The 19983-nt window shown below is 36.9% G+C and overlaps 4 protein-coding genes across 4 annotated transcripts; all 4 read right to left on the bottom strand.

Annotated features, from left to right (window-relative positions):
- Positions 1-204: 204 nt before the first annotated feature.
- On the bottom strand, positions 205-1531 carry dynlt1b (dynein light chain Tctex-type 1b). The gene is made up of 5 exons (XM_037685494.1): positions 1467-1531; positions 1240-1284; positions 889-1012; positions 728-805; positions 205-576 (listed from the first exon to the last, which is right to left on the bottom strand). The coding sequence occupies exons 1-5, from the start codon at positions 1491-1493 to the stop codon at positions 506-508; spliced, it is 345 nt and encodes a 114-aa protein (XP_037541422.1). The 5' UTR covers positions 1494-1531; the 3' UTR covers positions 205-505.
- A 1466-nt stretch (positions 1532-2997) lies between these two features.
- gtf2h5 (general transcription factor IIH, polypeptide 5) lies at positions 2998-3802 on the bottom strand. The gene is made up of 3 exons (XM_037685492.1): positions 3675-3802; positions 3369-3452; positions 2998-3257 (listed from the first exon to the last, which is right to left on the bottom strand). Exons 2-3 carry the CDS (start codon positions 3401-3403, stop codon positions 3077-3079), a joined length of 216 nt encoding a protein of 71 aa, XP_037541420.1. The 5' UTR covers positions 3404-3452; positions 3675-3802; the 3' UTR covers positions 2998-3076.
- An 860-nt stretch (positions 3803-4662) lies between these two features.
- serac1 (serine active site containing 1) lies at positions 4663-13471 on the bottom strand. Its single transcript, XM_037685491.1, has 17 exons — positions 13378-13471; positions 12805-12912; positions 10401-10437; positions 10138-10280; positions 9640-9729; positions 8970-9101; positions 8763-8884; positions 8529-8657; positions 8291-8404; positions 7670-7832; positions 7341-7491; positions 7113-7254; positions 6932-7032; positions 5515-5612; positions 5226-5408; positions 5014-5157; positions 4663-4901 (listed from the first exon to the last, which is right to left on the bottom strand). Exons 2-17 carry the CDS (start codon positions 12896-12898, stop codon positions 4765-4767), a joined length of 1980 nt encoding a protein of 659 aa, XP_037541419.1. The 5' UTR covers positions 12899-12912; positions 13378-13471; the 3' UTR covers positions 4663-4764.
- Positions 13472-15089: 1618 nt separating this feature from the next.
- On the bottom strand, positions 15090-17178 carry myct1a (myc target 1a). The gene is made up of 2 exons (XM_037685489.1): positions 17124-17178; positions 15090-15637 (listed from the first exon to the last, which is right to left on the bottom strand). Exons 1-2 carry the CDS (start codon positions 17176-17178, stop codon positions 15090-15092), a joined length of 603 nt encoding a protein of 200 aa, XP_037541417.1.
- Between the last annotated feature and the right edge of the window lie 2805 nt (positions 17179-19983).

Raw genomic sequence — 19983 nt, 5'->3', positions numbered from 1 at the left:
CTTATCCCAGCATGTACAGTACTCATTGTTGGCCAAATAAAATGTTGCCTTTTTTTGAACATATTTAAAGTGATCATTTTCATAATAACTTTTTTAAGTTTGCCACTTTTACTTGCTTTCTTTTCCAAGTCAGGAGCTTGTGGACAAAAACAGCCAAAACAAATGTGTTTTTGTTGTAAACAGAAGTGTTTTAATCAGGATGGTGCCTTGTCTTTACTTTTCATTTTAAATGATTCTAATATGTAAATGTAAGTGTGACTAGTTTATGTTTAAGGTGTTCAAAATACGTTCTTTTGAAATGCTGTTTCTCTGTGAGTTAAAGGCTGTACATGTGGCGGTGTAATGTGACGTGTAAATAAAGCAAAGTAGATATGGCATAGTATTGTTGCGATCAGTTGCACTTAACACTAAACATTGAAATCAAACCTAAATGTTTAACAAGGTAACACTATTATACTGTATATAAAAAGAAAAATATACAGATTTCAGACTGGATGTCGTGTTTTCAGATGGCCAAACCAAACACGTTGACGATGCAGTACATGGACTTGTTCTGCCATGTCACTGCACAGGTAGCTGTTGGATAAAATAGTCAGTTTTAGTTGAAGAAAGTAGCAATATTTGCTACTTTTACAATTTTTTAAGTTACTGAAAATGTTATTTTTAAAGCTAGCTCATCCTCACACAAAAACTATATCCAAAAGTGTTAAGTGTTTTCTTAGCATACCATCAGTAGTGTTGTCCCAGAAGCATGTACTGGCTGTCTGCAGTCCTGCTCCATTTTTCTGCATAATGATGCAAGTAACTAAAGGGAGGGGAAAATAATGTTACTATTGTATAAATACAAGAAAATGCCTCGTATTGATACTGGGTCAGCAGTCCTCATACCAATGTATTTGAAGGGTTTCCCCAGTTTGCTGAGTTGACTGAGGCAGTGCTCCACTACACTGTTTGTCCATTGATTCACTCTGTTGTGTTGGTAAGCATTTCCTCCTATGGTTGTTTCTACTGACTACACACATACACAACAATACAACAAACTTGAATTAAACCGCGTTAAATCAACGTTTATTGTTTAAGCCCAACAAAACACAAGGCTCCGACTAAACGGTGCCTAGCAACCGTTATGGCGTCCTTAGCAACCGTTCATAGCTAAACAAATTTTAACAGAACGAACAAAAACCCATGAAATTGTAAATAACGTAAACACACACACACAAGAATTAATGCTTTTCTTACATCTTTTATGATTCTGCTCACTTCTTCGACGACAAACGTGGTCTGCTAGGAAAAAAAATAAAGTGCATTTAAGCTAGCCAGCCGACGCAGTTGCTAAGATGAACTCGGCGTCTGTAACGACCTTTACAAACTTAAAACGCTTCAAAAACATCAAAATATCACGTTGATGTTTAATTGATATGGGCAAAACACTCGTGGAATGACAAGTTTCAAGGATCAAAACCAACCTCCTCTTCTGCCAGATAGTCGTCCATGGTCGCTGCTTGTCAATTAAAGCGGTAGCCTTAAATGTTACTTCCTTTAATCTTTCAGAATAATAGTATCTTAAAAAAATATCTCAAAGTCGTCAAATATTAATTATGCTGAGGATTAACCGATAAATGTTTTCGATTGAGACAGTTGAACAAATTAGGAAATTTTTCATCCATGCCATGGAGTGTTTGATAGTGGCCCTTCAGCTACTTCATTTTTGGAATTTAAGATTGGAAAAATAAAGTAACTTATTTTCTGGTGTATATAAGACATTTTGTTTTTCATCCGGGAATCTTTTCAAACTCAAAGCAAAGAAACTTTTTCAACTACAGAATTTAAGTTTTTTTTTTTTTTTTTTTTAATAATCGAGACATTTTATTTTGAACACCGGAAATGAAGCATTCCAACAAACACGAATCGATGGTTTTACTGTTGATGACATAACTTTAAAAAAAATGAGTGCACCCCGTTATGGTTCTAATATATTTTATAAGGTTTTTCCCCCGCGAATGAATTTAAATGTAATGCAAACCAAGCGCCTTAGTCAGTTATTGTGCAATTTAAAAAGTAAACACTAGAGGGAAACAGAGTACATATGTGTAAACAAATACCTGCATACGGTACAGTACTGTAGATTCACGCAAGGGAACACATGCACGTACAGACATGTCTATGCATGTACATGTGTTATGAGTAACGCGCATGCTCAAATTCACTATTTTACAATGCATTGTGGTCTACATAGTTTCATCTCTACTTCCGGTTTGTTGAAAGTCTTAACATTGTATCTAAATCTGTTTCAGCTGTGTTCTGCAGTCATTCAGACACCTGGCAACATTGCACATTGTGCTCAAAGTAAAATACCAATAAAACTAATTTACAAATATGTTTGTATATATACAAACATATTACTGTTATATATGACAGTAAATTAAAAAAACAGGTGTACAATATATGCAACTATCTGGGAGTGCAATCCCCAATTTTATGCATGAACATTAGTAACTGTAAGTCAGTACACTAATATTACAGTAAGTTGCTACAAATTCTAACCATGTTACTGAATTTTAGAAGCAAATATATTGATAGTGTGAATGAAAATGTGGATGGTTGGCCATAGACTCCAGCTCCATGGAGATAAATTAGTCTCAGAAGTATTCACAAATGTATACAACATTCAATTGTATAACAGCAATTCACAAATGCATAAAAATGTTTTTTTTTTATGTACACAATTCACACTTGCCTGCCCGTGCATGTGACTTAAGTTACTTTGTAAGACTCGGATGTCCCAGTTTGTCACCAACCTTGTACGCATTCAAATCTTGTACGATTTTATGTGAATTTTTTTTTGTTTGACTAATTTACCTCTACATAGCTACCCCGCAACCCTGGATAGTACAGCTAGTGAATACAATGGATGGATGAATCAATATTGTGGCAAAGATAAACTTTTAGTACTCGTAAGTAATAAGAATTTTAAAATAAAAGACATAAAATACCAAGTATCGGTAGTAAAGCATGTCTTTAATTCCTAAGGTTTCTAAGCAGTCCAAAAAGAGTAAGTTCTTAGAAAAAGTTGAAGTTATTTTTGTGTGATGGGGAATGAATTTTGGTCCATTAACTCTCCAACTCTCTCCTGCAGAGTCTGAACCACCTCCGCCAGGATGAAAATGTGTGTGTCGTCAAGGTCCTTAATGATGAACTTCTTTCCCAGAGCCATGGTTTCATCAAGGTGGAGGAGGAACTGCTTCATGGCAGGATCACTGGTCCAAGGAGCAGAGTAGGGAAATACAGAAAGACTTTAAAAAAATGAAACAAGCACTCCAGTGATGGTAGTTTATCAATGGAAACACCTTATTTCGAAGCTTACTTACCATTCAACAAGTACACCTTTGTGCACGTTCACCATGTTGACAGGTAGTGTTGTTCACCAGCTGAGGTAAATCGCTTCTCATTAACTGAAGAAAAACAGGAAATCAAATGCGTCATTTTCATAACGTACAGTATCAAATTTCAGTAATGCAACGACGCTTTGTCTTTTAAGATAAACTGTAAGAAAATATTAGTTCATTGGTTCTAATGATCCTTCCTGGTTAGCCTTTTATGTTAGCTCAATATAACAGTGTAGAATGACAAAACCACTTTCATATACTTAAAGTATAAAACCGGTACCATCTTACCTGAAAATGTTTAACTGAACGCTAACTACGGCAAAAAACTACTTCAGTTTAATCAGATCCGACAGGGAAAGCCAGACATATGCTAACAGGGAAAGCAGCTTCTTATGCTAACTGTTGTCGCATTGATAATCTACGGTGTGCAACAAGGGACAATGTTTCTTCCATGCAGCGCGAACAGGAAAGCAAATGTAGCCTTTTTTTGTTACATTTTTAATCCATTAAGCTTTATAGTTTATAAATATTTACTTTTATATTCTGTTACAAACCGATGAATTATACCAAAAATGTTCCCATACATACGTCACTATTATAATTTGATAAGTCGATATTAATTATGGCTATAAATTATATACTGTATTCAGAAATATATGCACACTATATGTTAAAATACTTGTATTACAAATTTTTTTATTTTCTCATTTGCATAAATGCACATCACTGCTCTGTATATACAATAATTTGAAAAACTACCAGATAAAACGGCATATACAAGCCAAAGAAACTGTTCAACTTATTTATTAAATTCATTGACAACAATCAGCATTGCTAGTATCAGGCATGTACTGCAATCAATCTTTATTTTTCAGTTCTGAATAATAAATACAGTAACCTAATTATATTAATTCAGGGCCATCCAGTGTAAGGTGTGGAAAAAATTCATTTGGCACAAAACAGAGACATTTGAGTAAAATTCATAATATAAAAATAACATTTTAACCCACTGTGTACTCTGATCCAAACTACAGAAGAGGACCTTTGGGAAAAAAACGCGAGTACATCTTTAAGTAAATTTATATTCATTTTGTGCAAGATTACAATGTCTGAAATGCAAAGTTAAAACTGAGCTCAATTGGAAATGTGTCTTGTAAGAATGCAACCAATCTGTAAGTTATCTGACTCATAAGGGAGACAAACAAACAGGATGCATGTTTCTTAATCACAGGAAAAAATTCAGTCTGTATTATGATCACTCATTGTTAAACTGTGGAAGATAGAGCTTGGGGTTTTGTCAGTGGAAGGTTGTCAGTGTTCCTCAGATTTCAAGCATACAGCAGGTGATAGCGCTGGATTTTGTGTTCATAAGTTTCTGTCATTGGCTGATGTAGCTTTGGAGTGCTTCCTGGATGAACTGGAGGCTGCGCCTGTAGAGAAACGAGTCCTTCTTCTCTGGTTTGCAAATGTTGAGGTGATCAACATCTACATGAATAAGTTCTCCAATGCCAGGGTCTAAAACAAAACATGAGATGATGCAAAAGTTAAGAAACTACAGGGCTTATTTGAGCTAATGTGAAGCTCAAAAACAGGAATGCCTCATTTCCCGTATGATAGTGTTACTTACCTGCTGACTGTGTTGGTACCACGTAAATCTTGATCATGTGTCCAATATTTGTAGGCCTGGTCTCTGTGAAGCTCAAAACTTTGATTTCATTTTCTTTGGCAATGTTCAGGAAGCTCTCATTCAAGTCATGTAGAGCTGGTGAGTCTTTAAACAGAGAGAGATGTCAATTTAAAAATTCTAAGTTTTAAACCTCAGAGCAAAACAACACTCACCTTTGCAGAGCTCTTTGACTTCTATAGAGGGAAAGAGGAGATATCTGACATTAACAGAGTACTCTGCCATCAAGGTACCATGATGAGGAACACTATAGAACATTATTCCTTTAGTGTTCTTTAACAACTCCTGCATGTCTGGGTCGTCAGCTGCGTCCTGCAGCATCTTCTTCACAAGCAATCCTGACAGAAGAATCAAACAGAAGATACCACACAATCTTAGTGCACAAGTGTGAAATATAATAAATTGTTCTTAAAGTGCACTCAAGAGATTTTGTTGACAGAATACCTCCCATACTGTGAGCTACCCAAACAACGGGCCTTTCTCCAACTCCTGCCAGCTTTAACTTATTGAGCAGCTCTCGACTTCTGTAAGCCAACGACTTCCTGAAGAAACAAATAATCTTCAGTTTAATTGAACCGAATTGCTAATAATAAACCTAGCAGATGGACCAGTAATAAATGTAATCATAATTTACCACGGAAGCTAAGAAACGTTAATGTTTTTGTATGTCCGTGTGTTCATTTATCTGCATGATTTACAAAATATCTCATGAACCACTGGAAAGAGTTTAATGAAACTCTCAGATTGTACCCAGTGGATCTACATCTGTACATCCACCTTTTGGAGTCAACCTCGTTAAAGATGGCTGCCACAGCTAAGTGAACTTATCAAACATAAAATGCTTTAACTAAGTTAGTTCTGCAGATATAGAGTTAAATATGGTGTGTTCATATCTGAGAGGTATTCCCAACGCATACAAAACTCTGAGCTCCAACAGACTGGCAAGATCTTTCTTTAAAACTGTGCCATTAACTATACAAGCTACTTTCAGTATCTGTTAGCAGAATACCTTATTAACTTCTGGATGATCTTAGTCAAACTTTGGCATGAATGGTGGCAGATGTTATGTGTTCCTCCAAAGAATGTTAGGCCATTTTATTTGCACTTAAAGTATTAAAAATAGACCTGTCACAATAACCATTTTTGCTGGGCGATTAATTGTCTCAGAAATTATTGCAATAAACAATAATTTTGTTTGAAATTTGACAATAATTAGTAATTATTGTCAAATTTAAGAAGAAATGTTGGTTAATTTATTTTGCGTGTAGTACCTCTTTTTGACCACCGGATGGCAGTATAAAACTGAACCAAAGGATGGATAGTGAGCGAGCGAGCAGCGTGTCTCTTTAAGAAAAATGGGAGGGAGGCCCCTTGACATGACATGGGCTGTCTCTTCATTTCTCAAAATGGCGGACGCTCTGTGTGGCTTGAGCTCTTTAACATAGCATTTTTCACACAAAACTTTTAGTAAAAAAAAAAAAAAATCAGTAAACAAGTTCTCAGCTTCTTTTTGCAGCGAAAAACAACTTTTTACACAAAGGCACGGATTTCAACTGTGAATTTTGGCGCTTCGGCAAGACGGAGTCCCCCCCCGAGGTCGGCCAGTTAGCTTAGCTTGTAGCTTAGCTTCTCAGCTACTAACTGCTTTTAGCAAAGAGAGAAGAAACGATAAAGCCGATAAAAGAAAATGAGGTTGATAATTTTCATTTATCGTGCAATTCACTGCTTTATTGTTTATCGCGGCAGGCCTAATTAAAAATACCCCTGGACTAAATGTTTTTTTCAATTAGCAAAGAAAATTTATGTAACTTTAATCTAAACTAACTCACAAGTGGATAAGTGAAGAAACTTAAGTGTTCACCTTTGATTCTCAGCAGGACACTTGGCCATCCAGTCACTAAGATGACTGTCATACTCCACTGACAGAACTCGCAGATTAGGACAATCAGCTGCCAACCATGACTGCCAATAAACAAGAACAAACAAAAGAATATTGAGATAATGTTTACTTTTCATTTAGAAGAACTAGGAGCATTTCTCACCTTTGGCCAGCACTCGGTGTAGTCATCGTTGCTTTCAGCATCTTTCGATTTTTCTACCGTATTGCGGTCCTTCTGCCTCCATGTCTTAAAAGCTGCTCCTAAAATCCCATGGATAAACAGCACGTCTGCTTTGATTGGCTGACTGCAAACAAACACATTGTCAAAAGTAAGTGTTGGAAAAGTTTGTTTATGTAAAATAAATCTTTAAAACAGTAACTGTTGTCCTACTTGCTACGTGTTTGTGGGTGGAGGATGTAGACGCCATCTTGGTATTTCTCCTTCACGGTTTCTCTGTCCAGGTTGGCCAGAGCTCGAGCGGCATGAGACGCCTGCATGACGTGAGGAGATTGCATCATCGCAGCCAGGACAGGCAGCCAGCCTGAAGGTGAAAGAAAAATGTTTGGACCAAATATAATGTGCTGCTTAGTTTTCACTTAAGACAAATGACATCAAAAACTAACAAAAAATATAATCAAGCAGGAATTTTCTAAATCATAATCAGGAAATGTGATAATCTGTAATTAAAACTAAACTGCACCATGCACGCACACACTTACCAGATTGGACTATGGCCTGGTGGATCCGTTCATCTAGAGCCAGGTTTCCTATAATACAAACAATGTTTCTCTGAATCTTCAGGGACTCCCTTCTGAGCTGGTAAAGCCTCTGAAGGAGCTGCAGACCTCCATTTGCAACTATGTGGTCACAGTGGCTCTGTACCTGCAAAGTATTTAGAAGTGTTTCTGGTAAACTACAAATAAACCACATTTTGAGTCATTCCGACTAATTAAAATAGTTCAGTCATGAGATAATCGAGAGCTAAAATTGCATGGGAATAAAAACAAAATAAAATCCCTACAGCCATAAAAAGCCACAAAATCAAACAGATCCTCTGATTTTAAATTAATTTTTGCTAAAATTCGAAATGTGCAGATTTGGAAAACACAATGTCAGATTCAGAGATTCTTTGTTGTCATTCACACCACATGTGAAACATGTGGTGGAGCGAAATTATGTACACAGAGTCCCAGTTACATCCAACAATAAAATATAAGAAAAACGGTAATAAGATCTAAGATATGAACTAAGAAAAACATGTGCAACAATCAAAATAATTTGTTTTAAAAAAAAAGGAAATTGGTATATCCAGACTAAATTATGTTCATATGCATCGTTACCTTTGAGTGCTGCACCAGAGCCTGCAGACAGAAGGACTCCACTTTCTCTGAGGGAACAGAGGTCAGGCTCTGGGCATAAGGCAGCCCATTGCCACCAAAACACCACAGTCCACCCTGCAACATCAGTGAGGGCACGTTTTATTAACTGGACTAGAATTGTCTAACTTTTAGGTAACCGTTTGTGTCTTACTGTCCTGTGATCCATAATTACATGTGTGCATATCTCTGTCATTGTTACCCTTTGTGCAGCCATGGACTGCGTGCTCTCCCTGAGCGCCAGTGAGGTGAAGTACTGAACACATTTGTCCACCTCAGACAAAGGAAGAGAGCCAAGCAGCTGCCGTAGTCCATCCTCTGCAGACAAACCCTAAAACAACAAAAAACATTGTTTCCCTCTTCTATGCAATACCTGTGTGAGGTAAAGACTCAGACGTCAGGTATCTTACAGGGGGTACTGTTTCTTAAAACATACATCTTCCATGTCCGGCAGTGTAGGCGGGGGTCGGAAGAATCGCAGATCCACCTGAGGAGTTCGGGCCAGGCCTATTGCTGTCCGCTGGTCGATAACCTGCGCTGCTGTCTGGTACTGGTAGTCTGGATTATTCATAAAAGCTGTAATCTAATACAAGTTTAGTTTGTGTAAAGCAATTTGAAAAGAGTACAGATCGTGGACTTCTACCATGCCAGTGGTGATTGTCTGCAAGCTCCTTTACAGCCTGCAGCCTTGTGTCACGATCAGCTGATTGGGTCCTCTTCAGCAGTACCCATAATGCAACTTCATGCGGGTTTGCATCAACACGACTGAAGTGCTCTTAAAAAACAAAAAAAAAAAAAACGTTACATTTAGAATAAAATAGCAGATTGACTTTAGAACTACAGAACAGTCTCCACAAATAATCTTAAATTCAAACTAAATCTAATAACTATCATGATCTACTTTAGTTTTTTACAAACACCTTGTGGAAGCAAGTTTTGCAGCTAAAGGATCAAAAGTTACATTTTACTAGACTAAGTTTGAGTATAAGGTGTTACACAGAAGAATGTGTGGAAATTAATTAAAGCCATAAGTGTTCAATGCAAAAACAAACTAAGAGACAGGGTGTTATGAACAATAAAGCAGAAACTATGTGAGGATCTAAAACAGGATGTCTACGTGTACGGCAGGTGTTTCCTTTCCCTGTTCCTCATGTACACACCACAAAGTTGGATTGTAGAGGTTTTCTGAAAAATGTGTTTTTAAGCTTCCTTTAACCAACATGAAATTATACATGCTTTATACAATACCCTGCAATCAGTGTTAAATTGTGCAGCATCTGCAAGTCTATTAGGGCATCTTAAAAATGTCTTACCATCTAGGGATTGCAGGAAAAGCCTCGAGGATAGTTCCACCAACCGCCTCGCCGCTTTATGAAGCTCCCTTCTCGTTTTGTGCGTGAGGCCTGCAGCACAAGCAGAGTTGAAGCAACAGCTACCAACTTTTACAAAACTGGAATGATATTCAGGTAAATATTGTGAGTAAACTTTAAAGCACAAGTCTGTCGTGACAGTTCCCTTAAAACATGTTAGCTTTGATTTGTGGAAGGGAGATCATGGAACAGAGTGACCCAAAGATTCAGACAGGAAAGACAGTAGGGAGAGGAAGGAAACACACAACAAAAAAATAAGACAAAAGCCACGAACCAGCTGGACGTGGAAAAAAAACTGTAGGACTTTGTACACATATAAGAAATACATTAATATAGAGTATATTTGCCAAATATCCTCCAAGTGGATTGAATTAGCTAAAAATGTTCTTTTTTAAAAAACATTTTAAATAAATCGAGACGCATTCTTACTGTTAGATTTACCTGAAGCAAAGTTTTCATTTTCAGCAGAGGGCGTGGCCCTGAGATAAACGAAAGATTTATATTTCTCCTGCTGGACTGCACTTGTGTCGACGGTCACAGCCTTATCCAAGGCAACCATTTCATAAGTAATAAAAAGACAACCCCTACAAAGAGGTAAATACATAAATTGTAGCACAGCAATTCTTTATTGTAACATTAATGGCAGGAATTATATCTGGTTATTGAGAAGTGTTAAAATTTGCCTTTTAAATATTAAAACTTACCCAAAGACAACTGCGCCAGTTACTTTAGCTACTTTCCCTAAATTCACGAGAAAGAAAATCAAAGTTAGTGGAGCATTTCAAATGTTAGTACAGACATTCATTGTGTTTTAAAACAACACCTAATGGGAATATCTCACAAATGATTAACTTACAACAATTGAGAAACTAAACTGAATATAAAAACAGCTTAAACAAACAAAAAATATTTCAAAAGAGAAGCTCATTGCACTAAAATACTGTATAAGGATGTAACAATGATTCTCATCATAATGAAAAATAAATGCTTTTTGATTTATAACCTAAAATAAACAGCATGATTCTGACAATACGTGTAAATCTAAATATGTTTAAATAAAGAAGTCAGTAATGCCTAATAATTGGTTATCTTCAGTTCAGCCAGCACTGCATTAAAACATGATTCTCTACACATCACTGTAAGGTTGTCAGTGAGCAGTGTTTGTCGTTACATCCACAAATGCAGATTTAAATTATACAATGCAAAAAGCATTTTAACAAACCATATTTAAAACTTCACCACTTTTCTGAATGAGTCTGTTTAGGATGAGCAGAACTAAAGGTTATGGACAGTCTGCTTAGAATAAAACAGTTCAGTTGTGTTGTTCATAAAGCTATTCTTGGTATTTTACTGTAATTTCTAAAATTTGGCATCTTCCAAAAAAGTACAGGTGGTTACTGTGCTCAGGTCAAAGGTTTGTCCCTTTTGACTGCACCTTCTGCTTTCAGCTGTTTCCTCTTCAGGGGTCGCCACAGCGAGTCATCCTCCTCCATCTCACGCTGTCCTCTGCATCCTCTGTCCTCATTTCAACTACCTCCATGTCCTCTCTAACTGCATCCATAAATCTCCTATTTGGACTTCCTCTGTCTTTTTCCTGGCAGCTGCATTTCGAACATCCTTCTACCAATATACCCACTGTCCCTCCTCTGGACATGTCCAAACCATCTCAGTCTGGCCTCTCTAACTTTATCTCCCAGTTGTTCAACCTGTGCTGTACCTCTGATGATCTCATTCTTAATCTTATCCATCCTTGTCAGTCCTAAAGGAGAACCTGAACATCTTCATGTCTGCCCCTTCCAGTTCTTTCTCCTGTCTTTTTGTCATTGCGGTCGTCTCCAGACCATACAATGCAGCTGGTCTCACTCCGGTCTTGTAAAACTTTCCTTTGACCCTTGCTGCAACGTTTTCAAAATCTAGAATAATTAATGCTGTCGTGTTAAACTTTTCAAGAAAGGTCAAATTTAAAACAAAGAAGTTCAACTGAAAAGTGCTTAAAAAAACACTTCCAAACGATACCAAGATCATGTATTTGGGTTAAAAATAGAAAAGTTGCAATGTTTTAATATTCTAAATTCTGGCCTCATTGTTCAATGAAAAGTGTCATCCATTATGAAAACTGGCATAATCTTTTACAGATTTTTATGAAATTGTCAGCAAATGTTCTTTGATGAATGCTCAGACTATCTTTTTTGTAGTGGATAGAATATCAGTCTTTTTTGTACTTTCCAGAAAATCAGGCAGCTTTCGTCAGAGCAAAATTTCCTAATTATGCCTTAGCGATCTCTCAAATAGGACGTTAAAAAAATAGATGAAGTAACTAATTCTTAATCATGATCAAAGCAAATTTCCATTAGCCAAAAAAATATTATTTTTTAGCTGATGGCTCTGCCAGGTAGGAAAATCACAAGTTTGGTATTTGGAACCAAGATTACAGCTGAGTCAGCACACAGATTAACAAACCTCTTTAATTGGATGCAGGTGCAGTAGTGGACGTGGTGCATTTAACTTGCACATCTTTGAATGCACCATTTGTAGGAGCCACTTTATCTTTTTCATATTTGAAATACTTTTTGCTTGATGAAAAGAATTAAAACAACCATCAAAGATGATAATCTCGGTTTGGACGTAGGACTTCTTTTTTTGCCTGCGTTGAAAAACAACCCTGTGATGGACTTGCGACCTGTCCAGGGTGTACCCCGCCCCTCGCACGATTGCCGGACATGGGCACCAGTGACCCCCGTGACCCAAAATGGAAGAAGTGGGTAAAAGATAATGAATGGATGGATGGAAAAACAACCTTTTTTTTGCAGTTAATGGCCCTAGGATCTTTTAAATGGTTTGATTTTGAAAGAAATCACCGCTATGCTCAAAGATCTACACTAAGTGTTATTAAAATCCCAAAAGAACATTTAAAGAAGCAACATTCAGCATCCAAACCACAACACCGTTCTCCTCAGTTCACAGAGAAACGCATTGCTTTTAGTACGGTAAAGGTTTAAATATTGTAAATGGATCTCCTTAAAGTTTTGATCTTCGAGTCGGTGTCCTATTTTTTATTTGATCAAGACTGCTGACAGAGGCAGGCCAACAAAAGGTGTAATAACTTACTTAAAGCTTTCCATTGGAGCACTTTGTTCACAGCAGGAGGCCCAGCTGAGCTCAACCTTCGACAGTGGATCAAACGTAAAGCTGTAACAGACATCCTCCACCTCTTTTCTGAGTTTGTTATTAGACCACCCAGAAACAAACAAAAAACGTTGTGAGCTAGGATTCAAAAACACGAAGTCATGAATGTTTGATCACTTAAACCACAAATCTCTTAACAAACAAGCCACACAGCAACACAGCTGTTGATAGTCGTTTTCTACAGTACTCATTCATCTGTCCTAGCTAACCTTAGCTAACTTTGCTAATTCGAAATAGAAAATTGACGACTAAGAAACTAAATGTCAGTTTACTTACTTTTATCTTTTTAATCTTACACTTACGCAACACAGCCTCTGTTATAGGAAGGCAAATAACACAAAAGCGACGCAGTAATATTTGAAAACAGGAGGAAGTGAAATTAAGATTAATTGTACTTTTTGTGGCTCGCATTTACGGTAAAACAGGAGCTGACATACAAAGTTAACATGTGCAGAGGTTTGGGAGCCAACTTTAATAACGAAATTACACAATTACCTTTTAATTAAAAGCCAGCGTTCATAAATCTGCGATGTCTTCTTGCAGCAGCTAAGGTTCGTAAACACAACTTCGTCTCGTAAATAATACGTCATCAACTGCAGCCGCAGCGTTTTCTCTCTCAACTTTTATTTAAACAGGTAAATCCCATTGAGCCTCGAGGACTCATTTACAAGAAAGTCCTTTTAAATATTAGGATACTTTCTTCTTCTTTTTTACTGGACATTAACTTTGGATTCATTTATAAAATATACAAACAATCTTTAAAAAATATATAAGAACTACATTGATATTTTTACAATGTTGTGCTATCTTTTCAAAAACAAATGCACCAAACAGTAAAGCAATCTGCAATAACTGATTTTAAAACCAAAGTAACACAGTACTGTCAGTAACCCATAAAATAATATTAAATATACAAATATTAAATAATAGCTATAAAATGCCAATACAATTATGCAACTTTTTTATGTTTAAACTGGAAGTTTTTCTATTGTTTACGTTGCATTTTCGTTCTTTTTATTATGCATCATTTAAGACATCTTGACCATAGGGGATTGGAGTTCATCCATTCATGCATGGATGGATGAACAGGTTTTTTATCATATTGTGAATATATTAAATTCAGTCATTCAACCTTTATTTATACAGGTTAGTTTCATTGAGCTTCGAGGACTCATTTACAAGAGAGACCTATTTTTAACAAAGAATGATGGCAACAGTAGACGACAATGACAGCAGCACACTATCGTAAAAGGACGCATATAAACTGAAAAAATAAATAAATAGAAGAATGATGTAAAAAAAAAAGACCTGTTTTAATAGAATAAGCATGTAACATTTCTACAAGAATCAAAAAGTTAGGACAAAGACACTGTTCACCCTTTTTTGTCAGACCACTTCATTTCCAATTAAACTCTACAACAAAACTAGTTCAACCTCCAGCAACGATACGTATTTTGTCATAACACCTGCTGTCTTTGTTAAAAGAAATGCACCACTTTATTTATACATTCGTATGCTCTCCATATCTATTCAGTAAAACATCTGATTTGTGATTGCATTGCATTAAGTTAAGTCCATCAAAAGCATAATAAACTGCATAAATCTGTTTACATCACACGTTCCCTTTATAGTATCCTCTCGCAGTTATTCTTCATACGAACATATTTATTAGAATTTTCCACAAGGTGACTCAGTAAATAACACGTCTCCCAATTCAAACATACATTAACATTATCAGTTTAACCATGTCTTCAGCATAGTTTTGCAAATTAACACACATCTCCCTTTTTTGACTCCACACATAAAACATTTTTTGTGCGTTGTTGCATAAAACTGAAGGACACATTTACATATTTTTGTCAGTCCAGTCTAAACAATTACAAAACGATAAAATCTGTTCACATAGTAACCAGACAGTTTCACATGTGTCAAAGGAATGCTATAATGAAAGAAAAACAAGTTAAATATGTTTTTTCATCTTGTGAACGTGTTGATCAGATAACTGGATCATTGATCCTCTTGTGCTGGTGAAGATTCTCAGTCATCCAGGACATGATAAATTAAAAAAACATTAAATACAAAAACAACTGGACTTTACAAAGTCCAGTTGTTTTTGTATTGAACGTTTTTTGAATTGACCCTCTATTGTTGTAAATCAGAATAGTCATCCTATTTTTAGGTCAGAGCTCATTCATGTGACACTCCTGTCAGGTGGTCGTTTCCTGATAAGCCCTAATGATGCTTTCGTAGGCCGGAGGTGGGGTCTGCGTCACACTGAACCCCCTCAGGTTGTTGTTCCCCCAAAACGACTCAGGTCTTGGTGAGGTGGCAGGTGACTGGGCAGCACTTTGAGCTGATCCAGCTGACATGGTCAGAGTTGGTGTACGAGGCAGCGTGGTCTGGCTCCCCTGCTCTGCCTCCCTTGCGATCTGGCTGCACTGGATGAGGGGGTGGAAGGTGGAGGCCCTGAAGCTGGATTTATGCCCCACAGCATCAAGGTGATCCGGGGACGAGTTCTGGCGGTGGAAGCTGAAAGCTGCGCTCAACAAACTGTTGTTGCTCCTGCGATCGTAGCTGCTGCTGTGATTGAACCCAGGACGATTGCGGGAGGAAGTGTGCGAGGTGCGGGGCGGGCGCCGGGTGATGCTGGCAGAGCCTGCTCTGTGTCGAGACATCCATGTCAGGATCACGTAAACCATGGCCCCCAGGAGCAGACCCACAGCAATGGAGACACAGAAAGCTATAATTAAAGGAACTGTGAAATAAAAAGTGAGATTTTATGCTTTGTGCTTCAACTATACAATAAAAACATCAAACACTCTTAGTTCTTCTTTCCCCCTTTAATGGTGAGGCCAAAGAAGTCACCGATGGCTTCATTTACATATTGATGCAAATATATACATTCATTTGTTATACATAAACATCTTCTTCCAATTGTGCAAATACAGAAAACTACTTATGCATAGGTTATGGTATTCTAGTAATTTATGTATTAAAACATTAACCTTGTTATATAAAATAGTTGCTATGACTTTTTGTTTTTGTAACTTTTACACTTTTAAAAACATTTAACTTTATTTACAATTTCTTCAAAAGCGTTGTTCTAGTTGAATAATGCTTTGCCCCGCCCCCCATTATTTTCTACTTTTAGCTTTTGGCTAGTATTTTACTACATTAGCAATTATATAACCTTTTGCTACTTTTACAAACAGCTTCTAGGAACAGCTTCTACCCGGAAGCTGTTAGACTCATAAATCCATAACCAGAAAATCACTGTAAGAAGAAAAAAAAAGAGAAAAATCACTGTAATGCCACTTTAATTGATGATATGTCACTTATCTGCGCTGCTGATTATCCATGCTGCTGATCTCTTGCCTTTATGCTGCTGTATTCACACCCATCTACTCATTACAGACTCATGTTCAGGCTGCTGCTTAATACACCATATTATTTTACATTATTAGTGTTTATCTTAGATCTTTAGTGTATTGTTTAGCATTCATTTAGCGTATAACTTGGTGTATATCTTAAATCATTTCTGTTTCTTTTATACTTAATATTTTTGCTATTTTTTGGGTGTAACTAGGACCTTGAGTACACAATTTCATTCCTTCTTGTGTACCACATGTGATGCAAATGACAATAAAGAACCTTGAACCTTTTAGCTTTTTACTATTGTTACTTTAATCTTTTAGGGGAAAAAAAATTGCATTTCGCTTTTAACTAATATTTTTTTAGCTAGAATTTTTCTAAATCTGTCTTACACTTAGCCCTTTGCAGTTTTAACTGTTCACTAGTTTTAGTGAGTAGGTTTATTCACTTCTTCTTCTGTAGAAAAAAAGAGAGAAAGCTGCAGATAAGATAAATCAGTTCAGACTTTTCCCAGAAACAACAAAGCAGTTTCCTTTCAAACCACTAAGTGTTTAAAGGACTTGGCCAAAAGTCTTTATTTTACCACCAAATTTAGAAAAGGGAAAAGCAGACACCAGTAAAATATTGTATAAATGTGACTTTTAGACAAACTGGAGCGAAAATAATGCAAAGTTCCACTGGTGTAAACTTGTCATATTATGATAAAGATTTCTTTTGTATAGTCTAATTTATTGATTTTTATCAATTATTGCTCAAAAGCAGCCAGGCATCAGTTTCAGGAGGGATTAAAGCTCGAAATTCCTGAGACAAAGCAGCACCAAGCGAAGTGACCACATCAAACAGAAGAGGATGGAAAGTTGGAAACTCACCAGCATCGAAGGACTGCAGAATGTCCAGAAAGACATTTGTGTTGTTCTCAGCCATGACAAAAAAAGTGTTTAATACTCTGTTTTAAGCTTTTCTTTTTAAAGTCTCTCCTTCCCCCCCCCCTCTGCGAGTTCTCTTTCCTCTCTTCTGATGAGTTTTCCTGTCTTTCAGCCTCGTCTCTTTCCTGTTTCCTTACTTCCCTCACTCTCTTCTCCTTCGCTCACTTTCTCTGTCTGTACATGGGACTGGACCCAGAGGCGTGCAGAGACTGACGGCAAACCCTGGCAGTCATCTTGTTTATGAGAGCGGAAAACTATACTGTCACGTTTCCTGCCTTTCTGCTAGAAATTAGTAACAGGAGTGGCTTATCTGAGCGGGACAGAGATCCTGGAGGTGGAGAGGCAGGGTGTTTCTGCAATCCCTTCCTTTTTCATCATTTCCTTAAGGCCAACAAATGCTATAAAAGTTAACACGACAGCATGAGAGTCAATACTTTTAGGTAAATCATGTAAAGGTTAGTCTCATATTGTTTTACTTCAGTCTGCAGGAGCTTACTTAAAATCCTACTTGATGGAGGTATTGGCTTTGCTTTACTTAGTGGTACGGTGCAAATATGAGCTTACTCTTGCATATTTTTAACCAGCCTATAAGAATGGGACCTGACTGTTTCCTAAATTTCAGCATTTTTGTTGTTAAGCTCAGTTTTTCCGTGTGTGGCTGCCGGAGCAGCGAGGCCTGGATTGGACGTTTGCCTTTATGAGTTTTTGAAAGTCACTACAATGAGGAAAATATGCATTGTTTTAATCCAGACTAGTAAATCTAAACCATCAGTGTATACAAAGTAGATGAAAGGATGAGAGCTGTCAAATTAACCACTTTCTGTACAGTCAAATCTTCACCTTGACATCAAGTTGAACAATAATTGTGTAAAAATGTAGAACTGGTTGTGTTTTATTAGGCTGATAGCTTCACATTGTTCTAAAACTAAGTACTTAATGGATCCTTAAAAGACGTAGCCATTATATATTGCTGCAGCTAATCAAAGGATGGTACGTTTTCTTTATATTAGACTATTTTTTCAATCTATATTGTCCTAATGAATAATAATACTTTCATCAACATCGCTCTTGAATTACAGTTTTTACGATTGCTTACACTCCAAGATTATTTATTTATTTATTTAGTACAAAATACAGTTTTTAAATGAGTGTAATTTATACAGAAATTATTTAAATTTACAAAAAGTTTGGGGTATTTTGCTAACAGTGTGTGATTGTGTTAATCGTTGTCAGGTGTTTGAAAAACGTGGGCTCATTAAAAAAAAAATCAAATAAAGTTATGTTAAATTTAAGTTTAATACAAAGTTAAGAACAACAATATATTATTCTTGAATAAATTAATGCTTTGAGCAGTTTTGTGTATAAATATACAAACCCTGGTCAATATGGAGGGGGGGGGGGGGGGGGTTATTTTAAAAAAGGTTTATTTTATTCCTTCTTTTTCCAAAAGATGGAGTTATATAGTCTGTAATAACTGTGTGACTTCTCATGTGATGCATACTTTTCTGCGTTCCACAGAACATATTTATTAAATTAAAAAAGTATAAGATGAAAACAGAAAACCCAATTCAGCAAATTCAAGGTTCTTATCATTCGCATCACATGTGGTACATGAGGTGGAATGAAACTGTGTACAGGGTCCCAATAAAAAAAAGTATAAAATGTAAAAGAAAAACGGCAATAAGATCTAAGATAAGAACTAAGAAAAACATTAATTAAAAATACACTAAGCCCTAGTAGTACAGATCCACAGAGTTTCGCTGCATCTCCACCTCCTACAGAAAATTATAAAAAGGTATTGTCCTAAATCTGCAACTAAAACAGTTCTACATAATTATTAATTCAACCTTTATTTAGACAGGTTAATCCCATTGAGCCTCGGGGACTCATTTACAAGAGAGATCTGACTGTTTAAAAGCAAACAAATAAGTAATCCTGACTGCAGTTTGGGGGGAGTCAGATGTTTGATTCAACTCTTACTCAATGGTTGGCCTCGTCCACGACATTCCCCGAGGGTTAGTTTAACATCCAACATTTTTTTTTAAAATATGATATTAAAAATGCCTCCTCCGGGTCTGGGAGTATAAAGTATCTTGGCATCTTGTTCAGGAGTAATGGAAGGATGGAGCAGGAGATAGATCAATGGATTAGGGCCTCATGCTCAGTAATGAGAGTGTTGCATCGGTCGGTCATGGTGAAAGAAGATTTGAATTGAAAGGCAAACCTCTCGATTTACTGGTCTGTCAACATTCTAACCCTCACCTATTATCATGAGGTTGACTGAAAGCATTAGATCACAGATACAAGCAGTCAGATTGAGCTTCCTTCGTAGGGTGGCTGGGCTCAGCCGTAGAGACAGGGCGAGGAGCTCCGTCATCCGGGGCGAGGCTATAGAGCTGCTGCTCCTCTGCATCGAAAGGAGTCGCTTACATCGGATTAGGATGCTTCCTGGACACTTTCCTATGAAAGTGTGGCACGTCCCACAAGGAAGAGACCCCAGGGGAGACCCAGTGATAGAAAGTGCTGCTGAGCAGAGGAATATCTGGGTTCATCTCATCGACCTGCTGCCTCCTCGTCCCGTCCACACATAAACGATAGAAGACGGAGATGTAAAAATATTAAAATCCATGCTTGTGAAAATGACACTAATGTGTATTTTTTATGCTGGGGGAGTTATAAGAGCAACTTAAATTTACTAAATTAAAAATATATTAATCAGGGTTTGAAAAAATAAAAACATCTTTTTGAGGTTGTTCTCTTTTTTGTCCTGAAGGGGGCGCCACATATCACAGCTCGAGGTTTT

This window comes from Nematolebias whitei, chromosome 12 (assembly GCF_014905685.2).
Source record: "Nematolebias whitei isolate Nwh7 chromosome 12, NemWhi1, whole genome shotgun sequence".
Taxonomy (NCBI): domain Eukaryota; kingdom Metazoa; phylum Chordata; class Actinopteri; order Cyprinodontiformes; family Rivulidae; genus Nematolebias; species Nematolebias whitei.
Note: the sequence above shows the minus strand (reverse complement) of the source record. Positions and strands in the feature narration are given on the sequence as shown.

What these genes read in the sequence shown, in the direction of transcription:
- myct1a (XM_037685489.1), bottom strand. Translation starts at nt 17,178, where the DNA reads ATGGCTGAGAACAACACAAATGTCTTTCTGGACATTCTGCAGTCCTTC. An exon ending in TCTGCAGTCCTTCGATGCTG is followed by an intron (nt 15,638 to 17,123) that starts GTGAGTTTCCAA and finishes TTTATTTCACAG; the next exon opens with TTCCTTTAATTATAGCTTTC.
- serac1 (XM_037685491.1), bottom strand. Translation starts at nt 12,898, where the DNA reads ATGTCTGTTACAGCTTTACGTTTGATCCACTGTCGAAGGTTGAGCTCA. An exon ending in CACTGCCGGACATGGAAGAT is followed by an intron (nt 8,658 to 8,762) that starts GTATGTTTTAAG and finishes TTGTTGTTTTAG; the next exon opens with GGTTTGTCTGCAGAGGATGG. An exon ending in AGTCAAAGAGCTCTGCAAAG is followed by an intron (nt 5,158 to 5,225) that starts GTGAGTGTTGTT and finishes CTCTGTTTAAAG; the next exon opens with ACTCACCAGCTCTACATGAC.
- gtf2h5 (XM_037685492.1), bottom strand. Translation starts at nt 3,403, where the DNA reads ATGGTGAACGTGCACAAAGGTGTACTTGTTGAATG. An exon ending in AAAGGTGTACTTGTTGAATG is followed by an intron (nt 3,258 to 3,368) that starts GTAAGTAAGCTT and finishes TCCTTGGACCAG; the next exon opens with TGATCCTGCCATGAAGCAGT.
- dynlt1b (XM_037685494.1), bottom strand. Translation starts at nt 1,493, where the DNA reads ATGGACGACTATCTGGCAGAAGAGGAG. An exon ending in TGAGCAGAATCATAAAAGAT is followed by an intron (nt 1,013 to 1,239) that starts GTAAGAAAAGCA and finishes GTATGTGTGTAG; the next exon opens with TCAGTAGAAACAACCATAGG. An exon ending in GAAACCCTTCAAATACATTG is followed by an intron (nt 806 to 888) that starts GTATGAGGACTG and finishes CCCTCCCTTTAG; the next exon opens with TTACTTGCATCATTATGCAG.